The sequence below is a fragment of the Fringilla coelebs genome (genome assembly GCF_963513975.1).
Source record: "Fringilla coelebs genome assembly, chromosome: Z".
In the NCBI taxonomy this organism is placed as follows: Eukaryota; Metazoa; Chordata; class Aves; order Passeriformes; family Fringillidae; genus Fringilla; species Fringilla coelebs.
In genome coordinates this window covers 80,183,430-80,206,342 of record NC_140031.1, presented here as the reverse complement: position 1 = coordinate 80,206,342, position 22,913 = coordinate 80,183,430, and the positions used below count along the sequence as shown (strand labels likewise).

Below are 22,913 nucleotides of genomic sequence, written 5' to 3'. Positions count from 1 at the left end.
AGACCTAAATATAATTAATTTTATTCCTACCCCATCTTTATTTACTAGATCACTCTCATGTCACCTGTGCTGTTGTTTTCACAAGTTTAATGCTCTGGTCACCAGCCTCGAGTTACCAAGTAATTCGATTTTATTTTCTAGAAAACATACACACTATCAGCATTCATCCAGCCCCCTGGAACCTCCCTGTTGCTCAAGATCTCCTGCCTTGGGTTAACCACAGCAAGTGCTCTCAGGAGCATTTAGTGCAAGTTCAAATGCTCTAAGAAAATATAAAGCTGAATGTTGAGCATTTTGACTGAAATCCTTTCCCCCCCAAAAAAAACCAACCCAAAAAAACAAATCCCAAACCAAACACAACAGATCTGAACCTGAATTGTGGTTTGACCAAGGTTGGGGAAGAGCAGGAAAAAAACCAAACAGTGCTGCATACTGTTGTTCTGAATCCCAGGGTCTGATACATCTGAGTACCAGAAATGAAGGTAATTAAATTATCTGAATTATACTGCCACTGAAAGTCCTTTTTAAGGCTTTCACTGGGCAGTGCAGTCAAGCCTTTTTGGAATGCATGAGAGTGGAAGAGGGTGAAAAGACAGCATAAAGCAGGATCCAGCAACTCTCACCATTTCTTGGGAATTTCTCTTCTAAAGACAATGCTCTTTTAGCAAACGGGAGGTTTAGCTGGGAAGATCTATTATTTACACCTGAAATGCCTCAGGTAATGAAAAAATACTTTTTAAACCACTGATTACATCTTGTGGTGATTAAAAAAAAAATGCAACCTTTCCTTTATTTGGTAAGAATTTGTCATTTTATCCAAGCAGACCCTTACTGTAAAAACCCCATTGTTCTATGAAACTAGTGAATAAGAAAGTATTTTAATAAAAATTAGTTATTTTATATGTCATGTCTGCACTGGGCATCAAAACCTCTTCCACCATTCCTCACAAGGGGTCACTTTTTAATCTCTTCAGTGAATAACATTCCCATTCTCCTCCTTTGTGTTTTTATTTTTACCAAGCTCATTGAGGTAGCCACCGTGTTTCCAGTCTGCTGGCAGTGTTCCTGTGTAGTCCATGACAGCACTTCGTTTTCCAGGCTCCATATTTTTCAGGTTCACAAACAGCTGGCTGGTTTTTGCCTGTTTCAAAGAAAGAGAGGTAATAAAACTGAAATTGCAGGGAAGATGCTGAATTTCCAGGTGGTAATCAGGAAGAGCAAAAATAAGCCAAATAGGAGAGACTAGGGAACAATGTAAAATAACCTAAAGACTGCCAGAAGTTTCCATGTTTTCCTGCTTTACCTTTGCCAAGGTCAGTCTCTCCATGTTGGTGATATGAGGTGGGCTGGAGCACTGAGTCAGAGTATGGTAACTGGGGTTAGAGAAATAGTGGCTGTTGACATTTCCACCATTGGTATGAGGGATGGTTTCTGAAAAGAAAAAGAAAGGAAAATGAACAAAACCATGGAATTTCTTTCTTAAGATACATTTTTGAGAGTGCTGCACTGATTTCTAAATCTGACCTAGAGTTTCTTAAAAAAAACCCCAACAAATCAACAAACACAATACTAAGTATCTTTTATTTATTCCAAGAAATGAGAGATGCAGGGCAGTGAGTGACAAGTCATATCCTCGTTTTTAGCAAGGAGCAGTCATAAGTGCAACCTGCAAACTTAACTCCTTGCTCTGCTGTGGTCCCTTGCTCTGTTTTTCCTTTCTAGCCATCACTGCAGTCAACCTGTCCATCAAGTCTGCACCAACATTTTCTGGTGCTTCAAGAACACCAGGATCTTTGCTGATTTGCTTTTTCTTAACTCTGACAAGTCTTTCTGGTGTTTTCTTCAGCTGCTGCTTTCCTTGACAGCAGTGTTCAGCAGGCACAATTGCCTCAAGTTTCATGTACCCATTGAATCCCAACTCACAGGAACTATAATAGGTCAAAAACTCTTTGTTTGTTTCATTGCTCCTTCCCTAAAAACCTTTTGCTGTCTGTTTCTCTACAGAATCTTGTCACAGATAGCATGAAATCTTGATTTTCTACACTCTTCCTCTATTCAAGCTGCTGCACTGAATTTAAAGTCCCGTGTACAAACCAGATTTTGTCACATTCCAGCTATATAAAAGCAGGCACAGAGGATAGAAATGTCCATGTTTAATGCAGAAAAAAGTTTGAGGGTGTAAAATGTTGCATAGGAAAGCGAGGTACCTTGTCACTTTTCTTTACAATAATGACATTTTGCTAGGGTGTGCCACCTTCATGGTATCAAAGAGCAGAGATATGTGAATTCAAGCCCTGTTAGGGGCAGATCTGAGCACAAAGCCAAGAGCTGGAGGAGGAAAAAAAGTATTCCAAACATGACCTACCTGAAATGGTGTAATCTGCATTGATGACCCTCATAGCAGGGGTGTAGGTCACGGTGGGCATGTGTGTCTCCTTCCCTTTCTGCTTCTGCCTGTAAATGATGAACAGCACCAGCAGGAAGAGCACAACTAGGACAAGAATGATGATGCCAGCTATGGCTCCTATCTGGTAGGAGTCAGCAGGGAGGGCAGTGCTGGTATGGCTCAGGCTGTTCAGGTTTCCCACTATAATTACACCAGCTGGAAGAGAAGAAGAAATGAAAATAAAGTGGCATAAACTCAGAGGGAGTGTTAGGAGCAGGGGACAAAATTTCACTTCTAAATCTAACTGTATTTAGTAAGGACAGAATGGAACTCTGTCAGGAACCAATCCTAAATTTAAGGACAAACACTTAGAATCTTCACAGAAAGGAAAAACACTCAGAATTTTCACAGCAAATAGATGTTTTCATGAATTTGAAAAAGTAAGAACATTCTTTGGGCAAAAGAGATGGTAAAGCCCATGCTCCATCAGCACCTGTGAGCAGCACTGCCCTGGAATTTCATGCAAATCCACATTCCAGTTACTTTGTTCCAGTTAATTATCACTAATCTAATTTAAAGCCTCAAAACCTTACGTGAATTAACAGAATGGGCTACTTAAAAAAAAAAAAACAACAAAACACCTGTCAGATTTATTTAATGAATGACACAGAGATGGTGTTCAATAGGTGAAGCCAGTTTCTGTGTGAGAAGATGGCATTAAATTTGATTATATCTGGGCTTTACCTTGATCACACCTGGCCCCTTTCCAGCCTGGGCTGCAGTAGCAGGTCCCTGTGATGTGGTCACAGGTGGAGTTGTTCAGGCAGTCACAGATCTGGCGGCATCCATACCCATATGTGCCCTGGGGACACTCTGCACAGGACAAAAAGCAAGCAAAATCTCATTAAAGTTTGGAGCTACAGGTCTGCAGCACCACAGGAGTCCAACCCCACTCGTTCCTGTCCCTGGGCAGCAGGTGGCAATGTGTCATCAGCATCAGATCTCTCCTGAATTGCTCCTAAGAGGAGCATCCTCCTCAGTGTGCAGGAGAGAGGGAAATTGTGCTCACACGTGTATTCATGCTTCACCTGCAATGTCACTAAGGCACTGCAGCGAGGAATCAAGGGGAAAAAAAACAAGGCAAAAAAAGGATAATTTTTTAGAAATTAGAAGGCAGTGAAGAAACGGGCGAGGTGTGAATAAAGAGCCAGAAGACTCAGATCCCAGTGCCTGTAAAATCTCATTATCGTACAGGTGGAGCCAGACACCTGGATGGTGTCCTGTGGTGTGACAGGTGTGCTGGTGTAAAATAGAAAAAGGAAAGGGCCCTTACAGTGAGTCTAAAATGCGCCACACATTTACAGAGAAATACAATTGCTGTCCATTGCATGCTCTGATACTGTAATGTACACACTGAGAAACTACCGACAGGAGAGAAATGCTAAATTATGGAAAATAAGGTAACTGGGGAAGTTGTACTTAAATTATTTGAATAACTTGAATATAATACTTAATTACTGATCAAAGTATCTCCTACCTCATGTAAGTATCCTGGTAGAGAATTACCCTATAGTGATAAAAATAATTTCTTTTATACTGCCACCTCTTGGTACGATGTGGTCTGGCACATTACAGTAGTTCTGATGGTTTTAGCAAGTGTCGTGTTTCTTCACTTTTTCTGAAATTTCTTGAGAGTCCTGCAACTAGATTTACCTCCTTTTGTCTTTTTAAAATAATCTAACTCATCTTTCATGCATTCCTAATTTGGAATAATTTAAAAAATAAAGTAACACAAAGTGTGCCAGAGAATAGTCTTGCAGTCTTGACAAATCCCAACTCCAGTGAAAAAATTCATTTTTATGTACCTCCTCCTTCTCTTGATTACACTCAACAAAACAAGATTATAAATACTGAGGTAAATGGGTGGCCAAAACCCATCATGTCATAATATGTTTTTGCATTTCAAGATCTGAATTAGAATGAATACCAAAACACATAGCTTAATGCTGCTAAATCATTATTATCAACTTGTAGGATAAAATAAAAAATCTGTAACAGAGTTAGACTTGCCAAATTATTCAAAGTGATGTTTTGACATCAAGAGATTGTTTTAAAAAGTTATCTTTTCCTGAAGATTAGTGATGTTTTGAGGAGGAACAGAGACACCATCTGAATGAACAAATTTGGGAGCAGAGCCCTGTAAAGTCAGCAAAGGTTGGACAAACAGTCCTGTGCTCATGAGCCCGATTATTCTTTTAATGTTGCACAACATTACACCACCAGTGATGTCAGTGATGTTATCCCTGATCTTCCTGAGGAGAGAACCACACATGTGTGTGAAAACATGAAAACAAAATGCCACCTACAACTTTTACAAACCAGCTGTGCTGTACAACCACACCGTGAAGGTTAATTTCATCCACCAGCACTGATGTGTTAGTTCTTGCCTCCAGTTTTCCAACTATTAGTTGTCACTGTGGTTTGTACTAATGGATACATTTAATTACTTTCACAGGATTCTAATGTTAATTCCTTGGATTCATTTTGTTGCTTTTACATGATGGAGTAACTTGCTGTTCCTTTAGCGTTACGCCCAAAGCGACTAAAACGCAGTGCAAAGAAACAGAAACCACAATTGTGACAGCTTAATTCTGTCAGGTTTTAAACTGGAGAAGCCTGTGGCCAGCTCTGTGCCCATCAGAGGTGGCCCTGGAGGCCAGAGGCTGTGCCCCAAAGCAGAGGGAGGGGTGTGCTCACTGTGCTCGCAGTGCCGCCCCATGAAGCCCGTCCGGCACGTGCACTGCCCGCTGATGTGGTCGCAGTCGGCTCCGTTCTGGCACTGGCAGATCAAGGCACAGTCCTTCCCAAAAAACCCCAGGGGACACCCTGCAACACAAGCAGAGGGAGGGGGGAGAGGGGTGAAACAGCTGCTCTGGGAGGGGAAGACAAACGTTGTGGTTCGGTGTGTTACTGAGGGTTGCTCCTGCAGCTCCTGAAATGGGGAGCTGTGTCAGCACAAGGGACCAAGACCTGTCTCGTGTGGAGTGGTTTAAAACACACATCAGGCAAAAATGAGATTGGGAAATGGTGCTGGCAGCAGAGGTTCTGAAAAGACAGCTCCTTGAAGAAATGGGCTTCCAAAGAGATTCGAGGGCACTTTGGGAGTCTGCCCATCAGTCAGTGAACCCCTGGACTTATTTCCTTCGTGGTTTGTACTAAAGCATTAAAAAGCCAAAACAACAACATATTGTACCTGAGCTACTCACAAAGAAACCATTTCAGTATGAAGAAGACACACCACTGCAAAGAGATCATTATTCACCAGCAGGAAGCAAAAAAAACCTGATAGCTGACAGCTGAACCAGCACAGTGAATGTCTCCCAGAACTGCATCCATATGGTCCTGTTATGTATCTGTTATTTCCTGCCACTATGACATTACTCATTTGAAACAGCAAAGTTCTGATTTTATGAAAAACATGTATTTGAACACTGAATGCAAAATACATTCAGCAGTCCTATTTTTCTGGGGGTCAAATGCAGGGGTTGTGGCCAGGATCACAAACAGTGAGGCAACCTGAACTGAAGGTAAACCAAACTGAAAGTGTAATACAAAAAAGATAAGAAGTCAGCTTTACTCATATTTATTTCTAACAAATGCTTATTTCTCAAACTTCATATCAACTCTTAGCCTGCATGTAATGAATGACAGATACCTACACCCAGCCACTGCTCAGCTATTTTACTTTAACAAAAAGCTCTTAGGGGGAAAAAAAAAAAATCAGTACTAATGTATTATTACATGAAGAAAATTCCAAAAGAAATTATGATGTTACAGTCTAGTGAAATAATCTTTCAAGGTTCTAAATAAAAACAGCTTCTGTATCAGTACTTGAATTCCAGGTTCAAGCTGTTCTGGAGGATAATTGTGTCACTGACGTTCAGACTGAGAATGAGCACAAAATTCACTTACTCTGTGTGCAGTAAAGGCCGGTCCAGCCTGGGGTGCACTTGCACTCCCCATCGTAGGCACTGCAGAAAGCTCCATTGTGGCAGTTGCACGTGTGGATGCAGTTTGGTCCCCAATGGGAAGGTGGGCAAGCTGGAACAACCCAGAGCAATTAATTAACCTCAAATGACAAAGGTTCCTTGATGCACATGAATAGAGCTGCTTCCATTCACACATGAGCACTGCTTTGTTTGCTGTTCGCTGTTTTTCTCCTGAGTTCATGGTTTGAGCTGCTCTGTTCTGAGCAAACAGCCATAGATTTATTCATTTATTTCTGCTAAGGCATCATTTTACTCCAGGTAAAAAGTGCTTAAAAATACTAAATGGGTGAAAAATGCATACTCAATACTCAGTAAATAGGGCACTCACAGCAGCTTTCTCAGCGAGAAAGCCATTAGGTTTCCTTTCTTCACTTATTTTTTACTCTGCAAACATTCAAGGTGATACAGCTCTTAAACCTCAAAAAGTGAAGGAAAACAGAGAAAGGGGAAACTCCTATATAGCCTAGAGCTTCAGATACAATTTTGAGCCTGCTTCTTGTGCTTCCACTGTTAAATTTAATGTATTTGTCTAAATGTGATGAAGATAATCAGGTCTGTACCTTAATCTGGTTAACTCAGTTACTTCCGTGGCTCCAAAAATCAATACAATATTTCTAAACACCAAGTAATTATCCAATAATCAATATAATATTTCTAAACACCAAGTAATTATCCACAGAATGGAGATTATTTTTTGCACAATCATGTAGACTCATTATGAGACAGAATTTACTGGCTGCTTTGGAAATGTCATGATGGATGAATCTGATGCTATGTGCTGCCACTAGAACTGTGAAGTGGTTCCAAAATACTAATTACTATTCAGAGACAGCAAAAGATAATTTTCTTCATGGTAGAATATCACTAAGTGAAGAGGGTACTCTGAGAATAGACCCTTTCTGTTGAGTAGGATTCTCATCTTGAGGAGTTTTTTCTTTAGTAAAGAAAGCAGTATTTTTAAAAATAAATAGTAAAATAAATAATTCTTTAGTACTTTAAAAATCATTTTATGGAAGTACAGTATCAGTATTTTGCAGGAGAAAAGCAAGAGGTCAGACATTGAAGCCTTGGTTTTATTCCTGTGTAAATTTAAAAGGGTAACTCCTTATTGTTTTGTACTGATCTGGCTGCCAGAGACCAATAAAACTCTTGAATCCTTTAAAAATTTGCATAATAATTAATGTATAAGTGTGCTGTACTCTTCCAAAGTATCACCTTTTTTCCCCAAATTTCAGTTCATGAAAAATTATATTATGATGAATTTAAAAAAAAAACCACCAAGTTTTTTTTATTATTTTCACTCCAGTTGTGCCTTGCAATTATTTTTTGTTATTGTTTTGTGTTTGAAATTAGTGGTCAGCTAGGAAGGAATGTAAATCACATACAGGCAAAAGGTTAGAAGTTTAAAAAAGGTCGCTGGTTCTGAAAGAAATTAATGGAATCATTATTTTCCATGTGAACGAAAGGCCTTTATACAAAGCAAATAAACTTCCTCTGTTATGGTCTGTGAGCACAGCCTCAATAAACACTTCCATTCATATTGCTGGCACCATTTTCTTGATATTGAGGCAGTGAGTAAGTCCCTCCTCTTCCTAAATACCCCTATTCTGCTACTCTCCCAACTACCTACTTATTTTACCATAAAAACAGGGACCTTTGTAGCCACTGGCTTCCACAGGAATGGGCCCAAGATTTATTTTGGTATCATACTGGGCTGTGCATGCTAATCACTTCACAGAATTTAGCCTGGAAAGTTGTTTTTCAGGTTCCTTTCCCAAACTGACCAGCTGTTACCCTGCACTGTAACCTGGGCCAGTCAAACCATAAATGATGCAAACCAATGAGCCATGTCATTAAAAAATGCACTTCCCTGGAAATCCCAGCACAACGTCTGACATTTCAGGGTATGGTGCAGCTTCTTTTATTCACAAAAGTGGGTTGAGTGAAATTTTGGCATGTGTGTGTTGCAGACTGTGTGGATTTTAGCACCTTGTGGGATTGGATATGCTTCTTGTGAGAGTCTTCCTTAAAACAAATCTTTCCTTTAATTAGTAAATCTCGTAGACCCATCCAGGCATATGGGGAGTGACTACTTAATAAAGTAACTTTACAGAAAATAGTAGAATTAGGACCTTCCCTTCTCCTTTTTTAGGCAATAATAAAGAGTCCAGTGAGTTCAGCACAGGAAGACAATACTCATTGAGTGAGGCAGAATGACACTAAAAATGTCTATTTGTGAAAACATCTCTATCTGTTTCTCCTTATAAAAGGAAGAAAGAAGAAAATCCATCAGAGAGTTACAAGCACTTAAAAAAAAAGGCACAGTGAAAAAATGTCTTAACAAAATGTTCAAATGCTTAGTGAGAACAAGGATGGCTGTGCAGCCAGAGCATTAACTTATGCCTGAGAAAATTTCAGCTTTGTTCTTGGCCTGGCCAGAGAAGTTTGGGATTATTTATCTCTCCATGAAGTTCTATTTATGACTTAAGACAGTGTTTCTTTACCAAAAGAAAAAAAAAAAAAACAACAAAAAAAAAGGTATTGTAAGTAGGTGCACCCTGATTATTTGTTCTAAAATTAAAGGTGAAAAAAATCCAGGTACTTACGCTGAGAGCAGTCACTACCAATCCATCCAGGGTAGCACTGACAGGATCTATCAATAGGATTGCAAGTCCCATTATTGGTGCAGGTGCATATTCCAGCACAGTTCTTCCCAAATCTGCCACTGGGACATACTGAGAAGACATTGTCAGAATTAGAACTCCTTAGTGATCAGAACAAGATTTCATTTTCTTCATTTCAGGAGAAAACTACTAACATTTGGATTGAGAGAGGTATTGCTTAATATAAGGGTAAAGTGAGGTATTATAAATTACAGTGAGCACAATATCCATATTCACTACACAAACAATGCAATTAAGAGTACAGAGACTTTCACACTGAAGGATGAAACAACGCAAGACTTCTGATTTTATAAACTGAACATTCCACAACAGAAAGGATCCTTGGTGTCACAGCTCCCAAGAGACGGAATGGAAATCATCCCACGGGGTGTTTATGGCCAGCTGTACCTTCGTTGCAGAGGGCTCCTGTGAATCCAGGCAGGCAGTCACACAGGCCGGTGATGTGGTGGCAGGGGCCACTGCTGTGCACGCACTGGGGGCAGGTCTGGCTGCAGCGGTGGCCGTAGAACCCCGGCGAGCAGACTGGAAAACCAGAGAGGACAAGCTGTCACTGCTGCTGTCCTGCCATCACCACCCCACAGGCCACCTGCCCCTGGCCTGGAGCTGGCTCTGCCTTCCAGCCCCAGAGGTGGTCGTTGTTATCTGCGCAGCTCAGTGATTTACACTCCCAAAACAAGATCTGCTCCCTCTCCTCAAGGATTTGGTGTAATTTTGGTTCATCATGACTTTGTTGACATTCCATTACATGTCAAGCCACCCTGAATTTGGATAATGTTTGGAATGCATACATACTTTTTCTTTTTGGCTAAACAAGGACATCTTTTGAAGCACATCTGAAGTTTTATCTCTTGATGAGTAAGGTCATCTTAGACCTTGATTCCTGATGTGTTTTCTAACTTGGAATTCAAATAGCCACAACTTCACTGGATAAAAAGCACAGATGTTTTCTAATCAGCCTTTCTTTTACATGGTACAGAGTCACTCTAACTTTCAGGGAACCTGAGACCAGAAATACAGAGTTGTGCAGTTAATTGTGATGCTAAAAGCACGAGTTTCTCAAGAAGAAAAAGAAAAAAGGGGAGGAAAAAAGGCTGCTTCTCCTTCTTTGTTGATCTAATCCCTTTTGGCATTTATTTCCTGATAAATTAGAATATTAGGTAAGAGATCAAGAGAAATACCTGAACAGCTGCAATTAGCAATGACTAAACTACCTTGGAATCCTTTCAATATTTCAATTTCATTCAAGATTCAGTCTTTTAATTACACACTTGATACAAGTTATATGGCCAGGATCTCTCCAGAGAGATTAACTTCTCCAAGTGAAACAGTGCCAAAGGGTCTTCCTGTTTACTGAAAAGGCAGTTTCTGACCAGGATCCAAATTATTCCTATGACCTTTGTCTTCCCAGCCTGCAGACCATGCCTCAGAGGGGCACTGGACTGGGAGCCCCTTGTCCAGGTTATAGGCACAATTCCAAAACACCAGGGAACATTTTTACATGGCAGTGTTACACTTTGGATGCACTGATTGACTGCAGGGCCCTTAGAGATTAGATAGTGAGAATAATTAGTGCTCACAGTCAGAAATGCTCAAGGAATACTAATGCCACACTGATGTGGGATTTAGCAGTGCCCTGACCCAGCCTTCAGCTGGAAATGTTGCCATTCCTGGACTGACAGAACTTCACCTTCCTCTGGTTCTCCTTCCCCTGACAGTGACCATTTCAGGTCATCTCCTGCCTTTTAAGCCTCTTTTAGAAGAGCCAGGAGCATCTTTGCTTGTCCTTAACCCACCTGCTCCTGGATCCTGTTTCTGGGAGACCTGCTCTGGAAACTGGGCTTGCCTCCATTTCCAGACAAATCACATTTTTCTTCCCTGAACACCTTTCCCTCAAAGCTTCAGTGGTTCAAACTGAAGGCAGCTGGACTGCTGGCAAAATCTTGGGAGGGCAGACTTATTATTTACCTCCCTGATTCTGGCATGATTTTCCTTAGTTCATCTGTATCTCTCTTTGTGAAATTTGAATTTTACCCAAACCAATTTTCCAAAAGGAGCCATGGGCACGCTTGACATCCTCTGCTTACTGTGGGACCTGATCCCACTGACTATTCTTACAAAACAAGTGTTAAAGCCCCAAATATAAACTAAGCTAATGGTCCCTAGCAGACAATTGGAAAGCTTTTAGTTTCTGAAAATCATGTTTTATTTACCTGTATTACAAACTCAACACTCATCGACCACGTTTGGAAGTGCCTTAGAATGGAATCCCTTATGACATGTCTTGGAAAGTCATGCTCTTAACAGTGCCACAGGACAGACAGTGAATAAAAGGAAAGCTGCACCATAACAAGAAGAGCACTACTAGATGGACACATTTGTTCATTTCAGGTAACCCATTTTTCTTCTGAATAGTCATGTGTTTTGACAAAATGTCAAATCAAGGAGTGTTTCCTAGTCTTTCAGACTGCAATTAGCAAAGCATTAGGATGTTGTATGATATGTTTTCCAAGCAACTGAGGGAGAGACAGAAGTTTTTAGAGCATTTATGTTGTCCTTACTTCTCTGGCAAGTGGCGCCTCTGTATCCTGGTGCACACTCACAGATCCCATCATCTGGAGAGCAGGATGCTCCATTTTTGCAGTAACAAGGCAAGGAGCAATTTGGACCCCACTGTCCCTCAGCACACACACTGTCACAGTGAATACCTGCAATCACAAACAAACAAAACATCTGTGAAGAGCTCTTATGCAGAGTTAGGTTAAACCTTTTCTGAACTTTAAAACAAAGCTCACACAACCTGTTTATCAAAACACCACTAACATCAGAAAAGTACAACAAGATAAACCTGCATCTCTGTTCCTGCTTTCCCCAGAACAGTGAATTTCCCTCATATTCCAGTTTTGGTGACAGGCACATAAATGGCTTTTGCTTCCTCCATAATGCCTGTTTCAAAATAGCAGCAGGTTTTTGGTATCAGATTTTATGTTTGGGAAATGCACAACAGAAGGTAGTGCAGGAACTTTTCCCCTTGAGCATTCTTTGTGTCTGATATAACTTGTGTATAATAATGGGGTGCAGGACATGGAATGATTTCTAATTAGTGGTGAGCTGATTACTGCTCAGCCTCGTACTGAACGGAAAAATGTAGTGCACACAAAGGGTTTCCAAACACACCATGTGAGCATTCCAAAATGCTGAGCTGCCACTGTGTTAAGGATGCTGGTCAGTCAGTGCTTTGTTTAACCTGTTTCAGTATAAAACTGATTGTAAAATGGCCATAACCTGAATCTCTACACATAGATCCTAACACACACCACCCATTACAATCCTCCAATCACAGTTTGTTTGCTGGGTTCTTTTGTTTGTTTGATTGTCATTTTTCTTCACAATGCAGCAGCATTAAATATAATTTCCCTGCTTTTTAAGAAGCACTGTGCATGTTAAATGCCAGCAGGCACCACCGTGGAACTCAGACCCTATTGTGTCTGCAGCACTTTGCATTAACAATCAAGTTTTATTGTAATGCCTCTACTGAATGAACCCTCCACTAAGGGAAAAGTGGACTGGATCCAACCACAAGCATGTCTTGCTTTGTAAGTATTTCCACCAAAATATGCCACAGGTTCAATGGCTGCCAGGGTCCTAAAAAAAGTAAAACAGTTTTACATGTGACAAGGAAAAAAAAATCTTTTAACCTTGAACGCCAGAACCTATTGCTTGTAAAAATCCTGAGAAATAATTACATAGTTTGCTGATAGATCAGAGTAAGAAGTGATTCCTCAACACCCCCAGCATGTGCCTTGCAAAGCTGCCCGTATCTAAAAACCAACTCTCTAATTAGAGGAAAGGTAGAACACCAGACTCTTGAACTGTTTTTCTCTGCAGGACAATCAACAGACTGAAGAATCAAATATGTGTTTCAACAGATTGCACCAACCTGTGCCAGCACGACAGAAGAACACCTGACTTTAAAAATCCAGATACTGACAGAAAGTACCCAGGCCACCTCAAAGCCCTAACTGCACAATGATCATCAGTACTGACCTAAAACAAACCTATTGTCAGAAAATGAAAGGCTGCTTATATCACTCCTTTTTCACTTTCTGCCTGCCTAGACAGTGCCGTTCTCCTGTCTCCATCTACACTTGAGAGGCAGTGCTGACTTGGTTCTCAGCAGTCTAGTTCAAACTTTTCATTAACTCATTTAAGCAAATTAAAGAGAGAGGTTCGATTTTGACAGATGCTGGTGCACAAGAGCAGTCCTGACATCACTGCAATTAATTCATTTTTTTTTCCCCAAAATTGAGAATTTGGGTCTCTGAGTCTGTGAAAACACAGGCAGAGCCCCTCAGAGGGTTATCTGCCACATCACACATAGCTGCACTCGGTGCACCCTGCTGCAGAAAAGACATTTTTCACAGCCTCAATGGGTGTCAGCGGTGCTCAGTGTATAATGGTCACTATTAACAAGCCAGTGGTTGCCAAGAGCTACCAAAGTGCATTATCTGAGATTATGTAGACCAGTGACATACAATAACACCAGGCTCAATTATACTGCCTTGATCTGTGCACAGAGGATGCTTTATGACAGCAGAGTGTCCGAGGGTGATGCAGGCACGCTGGGATGGGGAAGACAATGGGTCCCATGCTGCACAGAGCCACGGGGCTTAAAACAGACAGAAACTACCACTAAAAATGAAAAAAAGGGGAAAAAAGGCTCCTTCAGTACACATCAGGGAAAACCATCCCTTAGGGAAACTGAAAAAACCTGCGTTTTATCTCCCACTCTCATCCCTTACGAGGAGGTGAAGAATGGCATCATTCTACTTAGCAAATAAACAGTGTGCACTAAATGTCACTGAGTAATAGTGATGACAACATAACACACTGAAAGACTGCTGAATACAATTCTGTTTCACTGTAGTTTTATTATATTCACTCTTGATCATTAGGAAAATCAATTTTACTCCTATGAGTGTAAAGAACAAATGCAGCAAGGCTGAAATCATTTAGTTATTTACTGCATCTCTACTTATTAAAATAGTTTTCAGTCTCACTCACTATTTATTTATTTTGGAAAGTTCACAAGGCACTTAAAAATAACACGTTGAGTTTCGTATCATATGGTTGTAAAAATCATATGTATATTTCTGAGAAAGAACAGGTTTAGAAATATCAAAGGGATTAAAAAAATTTTAAAAATTAATTTCCAGAGTGATGCTTTTAATGAAATTTCAGCAAAGAAAGCTATGCTTTGATAGAAAAGCCAGAAATTGTTCAGGGAGAAAAAGCATTTTTACTAGAACTTGCAAAGCAAGATTAGACTCAGCTTTTACAACAGTGTTACCAACTGGTTGATGCCACAGTTTCATGCAAGTATTAATCTCTTACACAATAAAATTGTTTTTATTAAGTTTTCGTGTTGGTTCTGATACTGATAAGGATATCTGAGAGAAAATGTTTTTGCCAGAGCAATGGACAAAGAGCTCTTTGATGGCCTTCACAAGTTGCTAGGCAATAGCTGAATGGTCATGATAAACTTCAGCTAAGCTGCTCTGAAGAAATGCTCGTGCATTTAATGCCCAGTGCTTTATGCTGGGGGCCTCACATCCAAATCAGCATTCCCCCAGCATTCGTAATTGCATGAATGAAGTGAAGAATTCTTCAGAGATACCACTCCTTCTGCCCGTGCTAGCAGAGCATTTGCACACTCCCTATGCTGTATTTTTAAGTTGAGACTCAGTGATCCACCCGAGTCAGATCAACAAAGAGCTGATTTGTTTTAAGACTTGAAGTGGGGGAAAAAAATTTACCAATTATTTCTTACTATCTTCACAGGCAAATTTACTGTTGGAGTAAGTGCTGTTTTACACCTTATTTTGTTTCCATTAGTCTGATAAAAGGTTATCCAAACTTTAGGAAGAATTTTTTTTTTGTTGTAAACAACTTTTATTTGCTGTGCAATTTATATTAACACACATGGAACTTTCCTGTATAACCTCTCAGCACTAAAAACTATTTATATACTGGTGTACTTCCCATGTGTCAGTGCAAAACTGGATATGTAGCAGCCCAAACTAAAGAAGGAACATGACTTTCAAAGGTTGGAGGAATCCTGGTGTCATTAAAGCTAATGATGCTTTTTCATTCTGGTCCAAGAGCTTGCAGCTTGCCCTTCATACTTGAGAAAAACTAGCATTTCTATTCAAGGCAGCTGCAACTTCTGATGGTGAGAATTACTTTCCTAATTTCTCTGTCAAATAACAGGCAGCCCAAAGAAAGAGAGGTGGTGAAAAATGTCACAGGCACTATTTTTAAGTACTTTACTGCCTTTGAGGGAGGGTGGTACCTTACTCCACTGCTGAAGGTAGCCAGAGGAATTAATTTAGAGTGTCCCAAACTGAGGAGCTAATGAGAGGATCAGATATTTTTCTGTAGTTCAGATTTCAGCTGCTTCCCTGAAGCAGCAGGAGACTCATGACTGGAAATTTTGGTCAGAAGCTAGCTAGAAAAGGCTGTCAACAAGGACATCTGAGCTTGAAGGCAGAAATCCTTATCTGCAAATTCTAGTGGTAGAATCCCTTTTGAGGTATTTGTGGTATCCTTCTGAAGGCCATACTCCTACTACATACTGTTATCCACTCCACAGGTGCTCTTCTTTTCATCTATCAACCCCTAGGTAGCCACCAGGAAATAAGACTGCTCCCTTTTTCAACTTCTTCTAGGCAGAAAACAGGTACACCTAATCACTGATTTAAAGCTTTTTTTTTTCCTAAAAGGGTGGTATTTCTCCCACATGAAAATCCACCACAGGACACAGAGAACAGACATACGGACACAGCTAAACCCAGATGTACGGTGGAACCAAACTTCTGATTGGAGAATTCCTCTCCCCAAGAAGCTTGAAAAGCTAATTTGTCATTTTTCATGAGAGAGTGCTCAGAAATAAATTCATTTTGCAGCTCACTGAGTATTCCTTCCAATGGGGCCTCATCCTTCAAGAGGCCAGGTGGAACTGGTGGCAGTGGAGGGAAAACTATGTTTTTACAAGAGAATCTTGGCTTGGGTGCACTGGTGCTACAGCAGCAGCTCATTTTTGTTCCAAAGGTGAGACAGAACCCTTCCAATTCTGTTTTTTTTGCTTTGTAGGACAAGGAAAAATGCATATTAATGGAAAGCTGAGGGTGAAGGCAGAGCTGCAGCCTCCCACCAGACCTGGGTGTTTCCACCAGCGGGACGGGTGTCAGATGGCAGACCTCCCCTTTATAATCCAGCAACAAATGTGCCTCTCAGAAATACTGTCAGAGGCACATGGAAGGACACAGAAACAACACATCTGGTGATGGGTGAGCTGAGTAATGCCAGCAGGTGTCCAGCACAGAAGAAGTCACCGACACCCCTCCTGCGGCAGCCTGCGGGTGAATGCTCTGCCCGCTGGTGAAATGTGGGCTGGTATGACTGCATCTGTCTTTTCCACAAACCACTGCCATTGTTTTGGTACAGATAGCAGACTGGTGGTATTTCATAATCCCTGGCATCACACAGCCTTTAAACCGATTCTGAGAGTAACAAATGTTGCGCCACCCTGACGTGACATCTCCTCACAAATGCAAAGGTACAGCAGAGCTGCAGCAGTGAGGTTTGATCAGGAACACCCACATCACTGCAATTACACTAATAAACTGTCTGGAGGGAAAAAGCTTTTGCCATTTTAATTAATTAATCATACTGCTTTACTTAATTTAATTGATTAATGCTTTAATGCGAAACCTCTGTTTGCAAAAGTATGAGTTCCCTAATCTTCCAAGAAATTTGGGAGAAATTTATTTTGACAGCTGCTTGCAGAACAGATAAGATTAAGGGATGAAACTATTATGGTGCTTGTTACTTTGCTAGCAGAGAGAAATGTTAGATATACCTTTATAATGGAAGTTAACCAAAAGTTTTGGTATAATTTGAGAATTATCATTACCTATCAGGAGAGTATATTTTCTGTGTGTTTCTTCTGTTTTCTATTTGAATAGTTCTTACTCTTTTCCACTCTCTGGCGAGTGAGAAATAAAAAAGAATTTTCCCTCCAAATGAACAAGAAGTTATTTATAAGATACAGTGAAAATGTCAAGGGATGAGGGAGTTTGGGGCAGACATCATCCTCTGTGTGGGCGGATGTTTCTCATTTGTGCCATCCTGTCATGTGGCTCCTGGAACGTGACGGAATGGTCAGACTGCCAGGAAAAAAACATCACCCTTAACTCTTCCTTCCCTAAACAGAATTAAGCTCCTGCAGAGGGAAAATATTTTGCAAACTACAAAAAAGCACAGGATTTCTAACACAGCTCCTGTAAACCTAAGTCACATCTGTTTAACGTCAAAGAGAACCCAAATGAAAACCAGCAACCCCAAATAAAAACAGAGCTCAAATGAAAGTTAATTTTAACTGTTTCTTGACTCTTTTAACACAATACTTGTGTGAAAAACTGAACTTTTACTCCTAAGCAGAACCTAATTAGGACAACACCCTGGGCATGCTCAAAACCAAACTAAAAACTACCTAACAAAACGAAACCTTAGAGCATCTCACTGCTGACCCAGTGGGGAGCTGCAGCTCTGTCTGGAGGCTGAGGCCAAGCCCTCGTGCTCACATCAGCAGCCCAGAACTCCCTCACACCCCAAGGTCACTGACCCATCCTCCCCATGCAGCGTTTCCTGCTCCCCAGCCTTGTGGGACAACTGTGTCACTCCTTCATGTACTTCTGAAAAGTTACATAAACCATTCCCTCTGATGAAATTCCCCGGGGGAAGTGCAGATAGCTGTTCTGTTCACAGGGCTGAGGAAAATGCTGCATTTAAAGTACCTTCTTGGAAAGTCTGTGTTATTTTGATGGCATCAAAACATTCTGGGAAGTTCACCTTGGCGTCATGGATTTATTTGTGCTTAAAAACAAGAAATACTCACAAGTTCACATTTTTAAGCTTCCTCAAAACGTATTTATTTTTAACACTGGTTAAAATGGGTTTAACACCACTGGTTTTAAGCAACTAAATTCTTCATTTGGGTTAGATCAGCTTTAAACTGATCAAAAATCAGGTTTTCTCTCTCTTTGTTTTTGAACTAGGTATGTAACACTACCCACCCAAAACTAGTATGTCTGCATGCCTGATGGGTTCTTTCACAAATCCAACACCAAAAACAAAACAAAGGCCAAGCCACATAATTTCTTTCATTTTAGAAGCTCCTGTATTTTCCCTCTCCATCCTCCACCTGCTTCTCCATACAACCCTTTGCACAACCTCCTCCTTAATCCTACAATCTTCTGCTATTCCTGCAATGCACTGTTACAGCACAGCTATTTGAGACCCCTTTCCTGAAGTATTCCCTCCTTTTTTTTTTTAATCATTCCAAATATAAGCATCTGCACCAAGCGTGGATTCCTCTCTGGGTACTGCTCTGACATGCAAAGTGTGGGTGGAGGATTTTTTTTCCAGACACGGAGTATAAAGTGAGCTATGCTGTGGATGTTGTAAAGTGTGTCTAGACATCACCAACATGTCAAAACTAGTCTGTCACACACATGCTGTTCTGGTGACATCATCCAGGGATGGGGGCTCCATTTTATCAATAATTAGGCCTCAAGTCTCTTTCTTGTGAAGTATTTTTCCTTTTAAGAGCAAAGGTGAAGTAAGATGACACTATACAAAATTACTATATTATGTCTTTATCTTATTATATGCTATATAATCTATATTATTGATATATATCATCCTTTCCCATACCTGAATCCAAGCACAGTCAAGGTCTGTGCTGCACTTGAGGCCTCTGTCACACCCTGGGTTAGTTATATCACAATGGCCAGGTAACTTTTATAATGTGTTATAAAAACGCTGCTAGATTTTTTATCTGTCCTTTCAAATCTGCCTGTTTTAACCTGGATCCATTAATTAACACATTTTGACCCTGATTGTCTGTCTCAATTTTAGAAGACTCACAGGATGTACTTCAAGCTGTGCCCCTAGGAATTCTCAACAGCTCTACCTACCTGCACCATTAAGATCAGCAACTCTTCACATATTTTTATGGTGGGTATTCTTTGGTGAATACATTTAGTAATTCATGAGATCCCATTTTGAGTATATTCAAATGTAAATCTTTGGAAATGTGTCCAAACACATACACACACACAATTACCTGAAAACTACCTGAAAGTTAAGGACATTGACATAACAAAATAAACACAAAGTACTGTCAGGAAGAACAGCAGTAGCTGGTATAAGGCTAATAGTATTTTTTTGTAATTCATTCAGGTAGCTTCTACTATTTTCTGCACTCCTGAGGCATCTGAGTGGCTGATGGCAAGTCACACTGCCACAAATCCCACAGCTTGTGGGAAGAGAACTGAACCAAAAGAAGTCCTGCCTCAGTTAGGTGAGTGCTGGCTCTTAAAGCTCCTCTCACTCACTCTGAGAGGAAATGGTGAGACAGGCCTTCTCAAAGAGATAACAAACAGAAAAATGAGTAAATAGCAGAGAGGTTTGGTCTTCCAGAGCAAAGCAGGAGCTCTTTGTGTGCCTGTGTATCTGTATCCCCTAGAGATTTCCACATCTTACCCCCTGGTAATCATAAAAGTCATGTTCATCTGAACAGAAAGCAGAAAAAACAGCAGGTAAGCTGTAATCAGCTACAGTTAATCAACCTGAATTGTAGACACTGAGTATTATGTACTTCAAACAAGATGCTGGCAATCCATCCAGAGAGCTATGAAGAAAGAGCATATAAAAATAAGGTCTGGGAAAAAAACAATAGCAAGACTGTACCTATCTGAGGAGATTATAAGCTCACCTCCACCTACTTTGTCTAAAAGCACCATAGAAAAAAAGAAAACAATTCTATCATGAACCTAAAACTCAGGTAAACATTAGTTTAGAGAAGAGTGGATTATGTCTAAAATCACAAATAAAACACAAATCACTGATTTTCAGAGGACAAACATGCTTTGTTCATTTCAGATTTGTTTTTCATGCTGACTCCTCATTATTAAATGGAAGGAGCCCACACAAACAGGTGATGTGAGACCTGTGTGATCCTTGCAATGCTGCAGCATCACAGAGAGGCAGCTGGAACACTCCAAGGGGGGAAAACTTACAGTATTAATTAAACTTTACAGAAGATCAAAGAGCTCTTCCAAATTTAAAGCTTAGAAATCCTAGAGAGAGATTAGTGAGACCTACAACTCCCTCCCAGACATAAAGGGAACATTTCATGATAGCTGCCTTTCTGCAGAGTTCCACCACGTTTTCAAAAAAAAAAAATCTTGCTCTCCACTAGCAAGAGGATGTAACAACAGTGCCCACCATGAATTTTGGTGAATGATTCAACTGACATAGTCCTTAAAATCACAATGTTTAAAAAAAAAAAAAGTTGTGAGAAAATTTTTGTAGAGGACAAAATATCTGCAGAGAAACTTAAAAAAGGTTGAGACACTGAAATGGCAGCACAGTTGTCTTGGTTTGAGACAAATTATGAGATTGACAAGTTAGGGCAATGGTTCATCCTCTTCTTGGCTGCCTGAACGAAGCTTCCTGAGTTCCTGTACATGATGCTTTACCCCTGCCAGAACAACCTTGGATATTTACAGCTCATCACCACTTTTGTAAGGAATTGTGTATTGGAGGGGCCCAAGCTTTAAAGTTTCCCTCTCCACTCCCAGTTTTCTGCAGATCACACTGGACAAAACCTCCCCACCCGTGAGTCACAGGACGGACACGGCAGCCACGGAACGGGGGCCCTTTCCCCTTCCAACCTCACAAACTCTTCCTTTGCCCACAAAACCAAGTCCCCCTGGGGGGGAAACTCTGTTTCTGTGCTTCCCAAGGGTGTGTCCTGTACCTGACCATCCTGGGAGGCAGCGGCAGTAGCCCGTGGTGGGGTGGCAGCCGTCGGCGTGGCTGCAGTCACAGCGCTCGGCGCAGTCCAGGCCGTAGGTACCGTCCTGTGGCAACAAAAAACACAACACCCCGGAGATGATGGCAGCTGGGAGTTAGAGGAGAGACAGGTTAGGGTCAGCCCAGCCTCAAAAAGCAGACACAGACCTCTCCTGAATCTCCAGGCTGCTATTAATGTAAAATACTTGTGGCGTTTGGAACGTGTCAGCATCCTACACTTTCGTTCTTTCATTAAAGGGGAGAAGATAAAGAATGAATTATGCTCTCTTGAAAAATCCCAGACTAAAGCAATTAGGTCTCATTTCTCCATCAAACTCTGAGATCTCTGCTTATAGGTCAAAATGGATACCACACAGAGGTAAAATTTTAAAGAAATGAGTTAAACCCATTAATTTACAAGATACCTTCAGTGTGAGGTTCACTGCATATATAAAGCAAACTATCACTTTCTTTTGATTAGAAACATTTCTCTTGATTAAAAGCATTTCTCTCCACATTACAACATATACTCCATCAAAAAGAGATAATCTTTGGCTATGGAATAGTGCACAAAGCAAAACTTTTCTTTTTACCTATGCAACATTTTTTGAATCAACTAGAGATTTCACAAGTTGAATCACCCTGTTGGTCTATTTATTTTTTCATGGGAAACATTTAAACACTTGGATTGGCTTTTCCTGCTGCTTCCATAGAAGCTGGCACACAGATTGGTGGATAATTTCACACAAAATCAACCCAAGAAACTGAGAAGAGCAGATTTTTTAAAATCTCCAAACAAGGCGAAGTATAACAGTCAACTGATCGTGAATAAAAAGTATCAAAACCAAATTTAAAAAAAAAAGAGCATGGAAAAAAGGCCAGTATAATTTACAGTAATACTTCAGGGTTACCAACAGCAAAGGCAAAAAAAGGAAGAATCATGTCAGGTTTAAACCCCAATAATTTACATTCAAAGCTAAAAACTGGTGTCAGTCACATTAAAAATCTGATTAAAACCTGTATGAAAATTAATCTGCTGTTCTTTGATGTTCATGCATACATTCCAACCAAGTGCCACAGGATTTAGCTATTCAACTGCCAGTCTTTCAAGTCTAAAGTAGAACAAAAATCATACATTACTTCAGTGTAAGGAGCCTTTTACTCATCCTAACAATACATTTTTATATACAGAAAAAGTAAAAGTTAAGCATTTCCTTTGCATATAATCAGATTTGGAATGAAAGGAAATCCTCAAATATGCTGTTGAAAAGCAGTATTTTTAGCCTGGTATGTTCTTGGACTGAAGTCCAAACTGTTGTTCAAATCTTGAACAACAATCTGAGCAGTGATAATAATGTTCTGAAGTTACTGAAACAAATTGAGATACATTGATTTAAATAAAGTCTCTGCTCAGACATGAAAAACATTTCAGACAACTGGAGGTATTTGAACTATTTTTAACTAAATTATTATATTTATTATTATTTGAATAAACAATTTCTGTTTATTCCCCTGCTCTGGAATTTTGAAGCAGAATTTGCATTTGAAATAGGTAAGTGCTTATGGACATTTTTTGATACAGATGGAGAGAAAGGAAGACAATGAACTTGGGCATGCTGAATTATCTGATGCAGAAATAGTTTGAAGCTTTATTTTACTAAGTTTGGGATAGAGATGCAATTGCTCTGAAATAATACATATCTTTTTTAAATGTCAGTTTTGGAAGAGCTAATGCCGTTGGGGGGTCTCATCACCCTTCAGAATCAGGCACTAAGTGATAAACAAAACTGCCTGAGGAAACAGAAAAATCAGTCTTCTGATGGAGATGCATTGCTGGAAACACTGCACAGGTGGTACTGCCATCAGCTTTCCAGA

The 22,913-nt window shown here is 40.3% G+C and overlaps 1 protein-coding gene across 1 annotated transcript in view; it reads right to left on the bottom strand.

The window, feature by feature from the left end:
• The window catches only part of MEGF10 (multiple EGF like domains 10), a gene marked incomplete at its 5' end in the record, with an annotated part of 63,415 nt that overhangs the window by 4,103 nt on the left and 36,399 nt on the right, over positions 1–22,913 (bottom strand). Inside the window, 10 exons of the mRNA XM_084224555.1 lie at positions 1,018–1,141; positions 1,304–1,431; positions 2,366–2,602; positions 3,131–3,259; positions 5,144–5,272; positions 6,359–6,487; positions 9,042–9,170; positions 9,507–9,641; positions 11,678–11,824; positions 21,004–21,106. Of these exons, the coding sequence (XP_084080681.1) occupies positions 1,018–1,141; positions 1,304–1,431; positions 2,366–2,602; positions 3,131–3,259; positions 5,144–5,272; positions 6,359–6,487; positions 9,042–9,170; positions 9,507–9,641; positions 11,678–11,824; positions 21,004–21,106 (1,390 nt within the window). The remainder of the gene's footprint in view (positions 1–1,017; positions 1,142–1,303; positions 1,432–2,365; positions 2,603–3,130; positions 3,260–5,143; positions 5,273–6,358; positions 6,488–9,041; positions 9,171–9,506; positions 9,642–11,677; positions 11,825–21,003; positions 21,107–22,913) is intronic.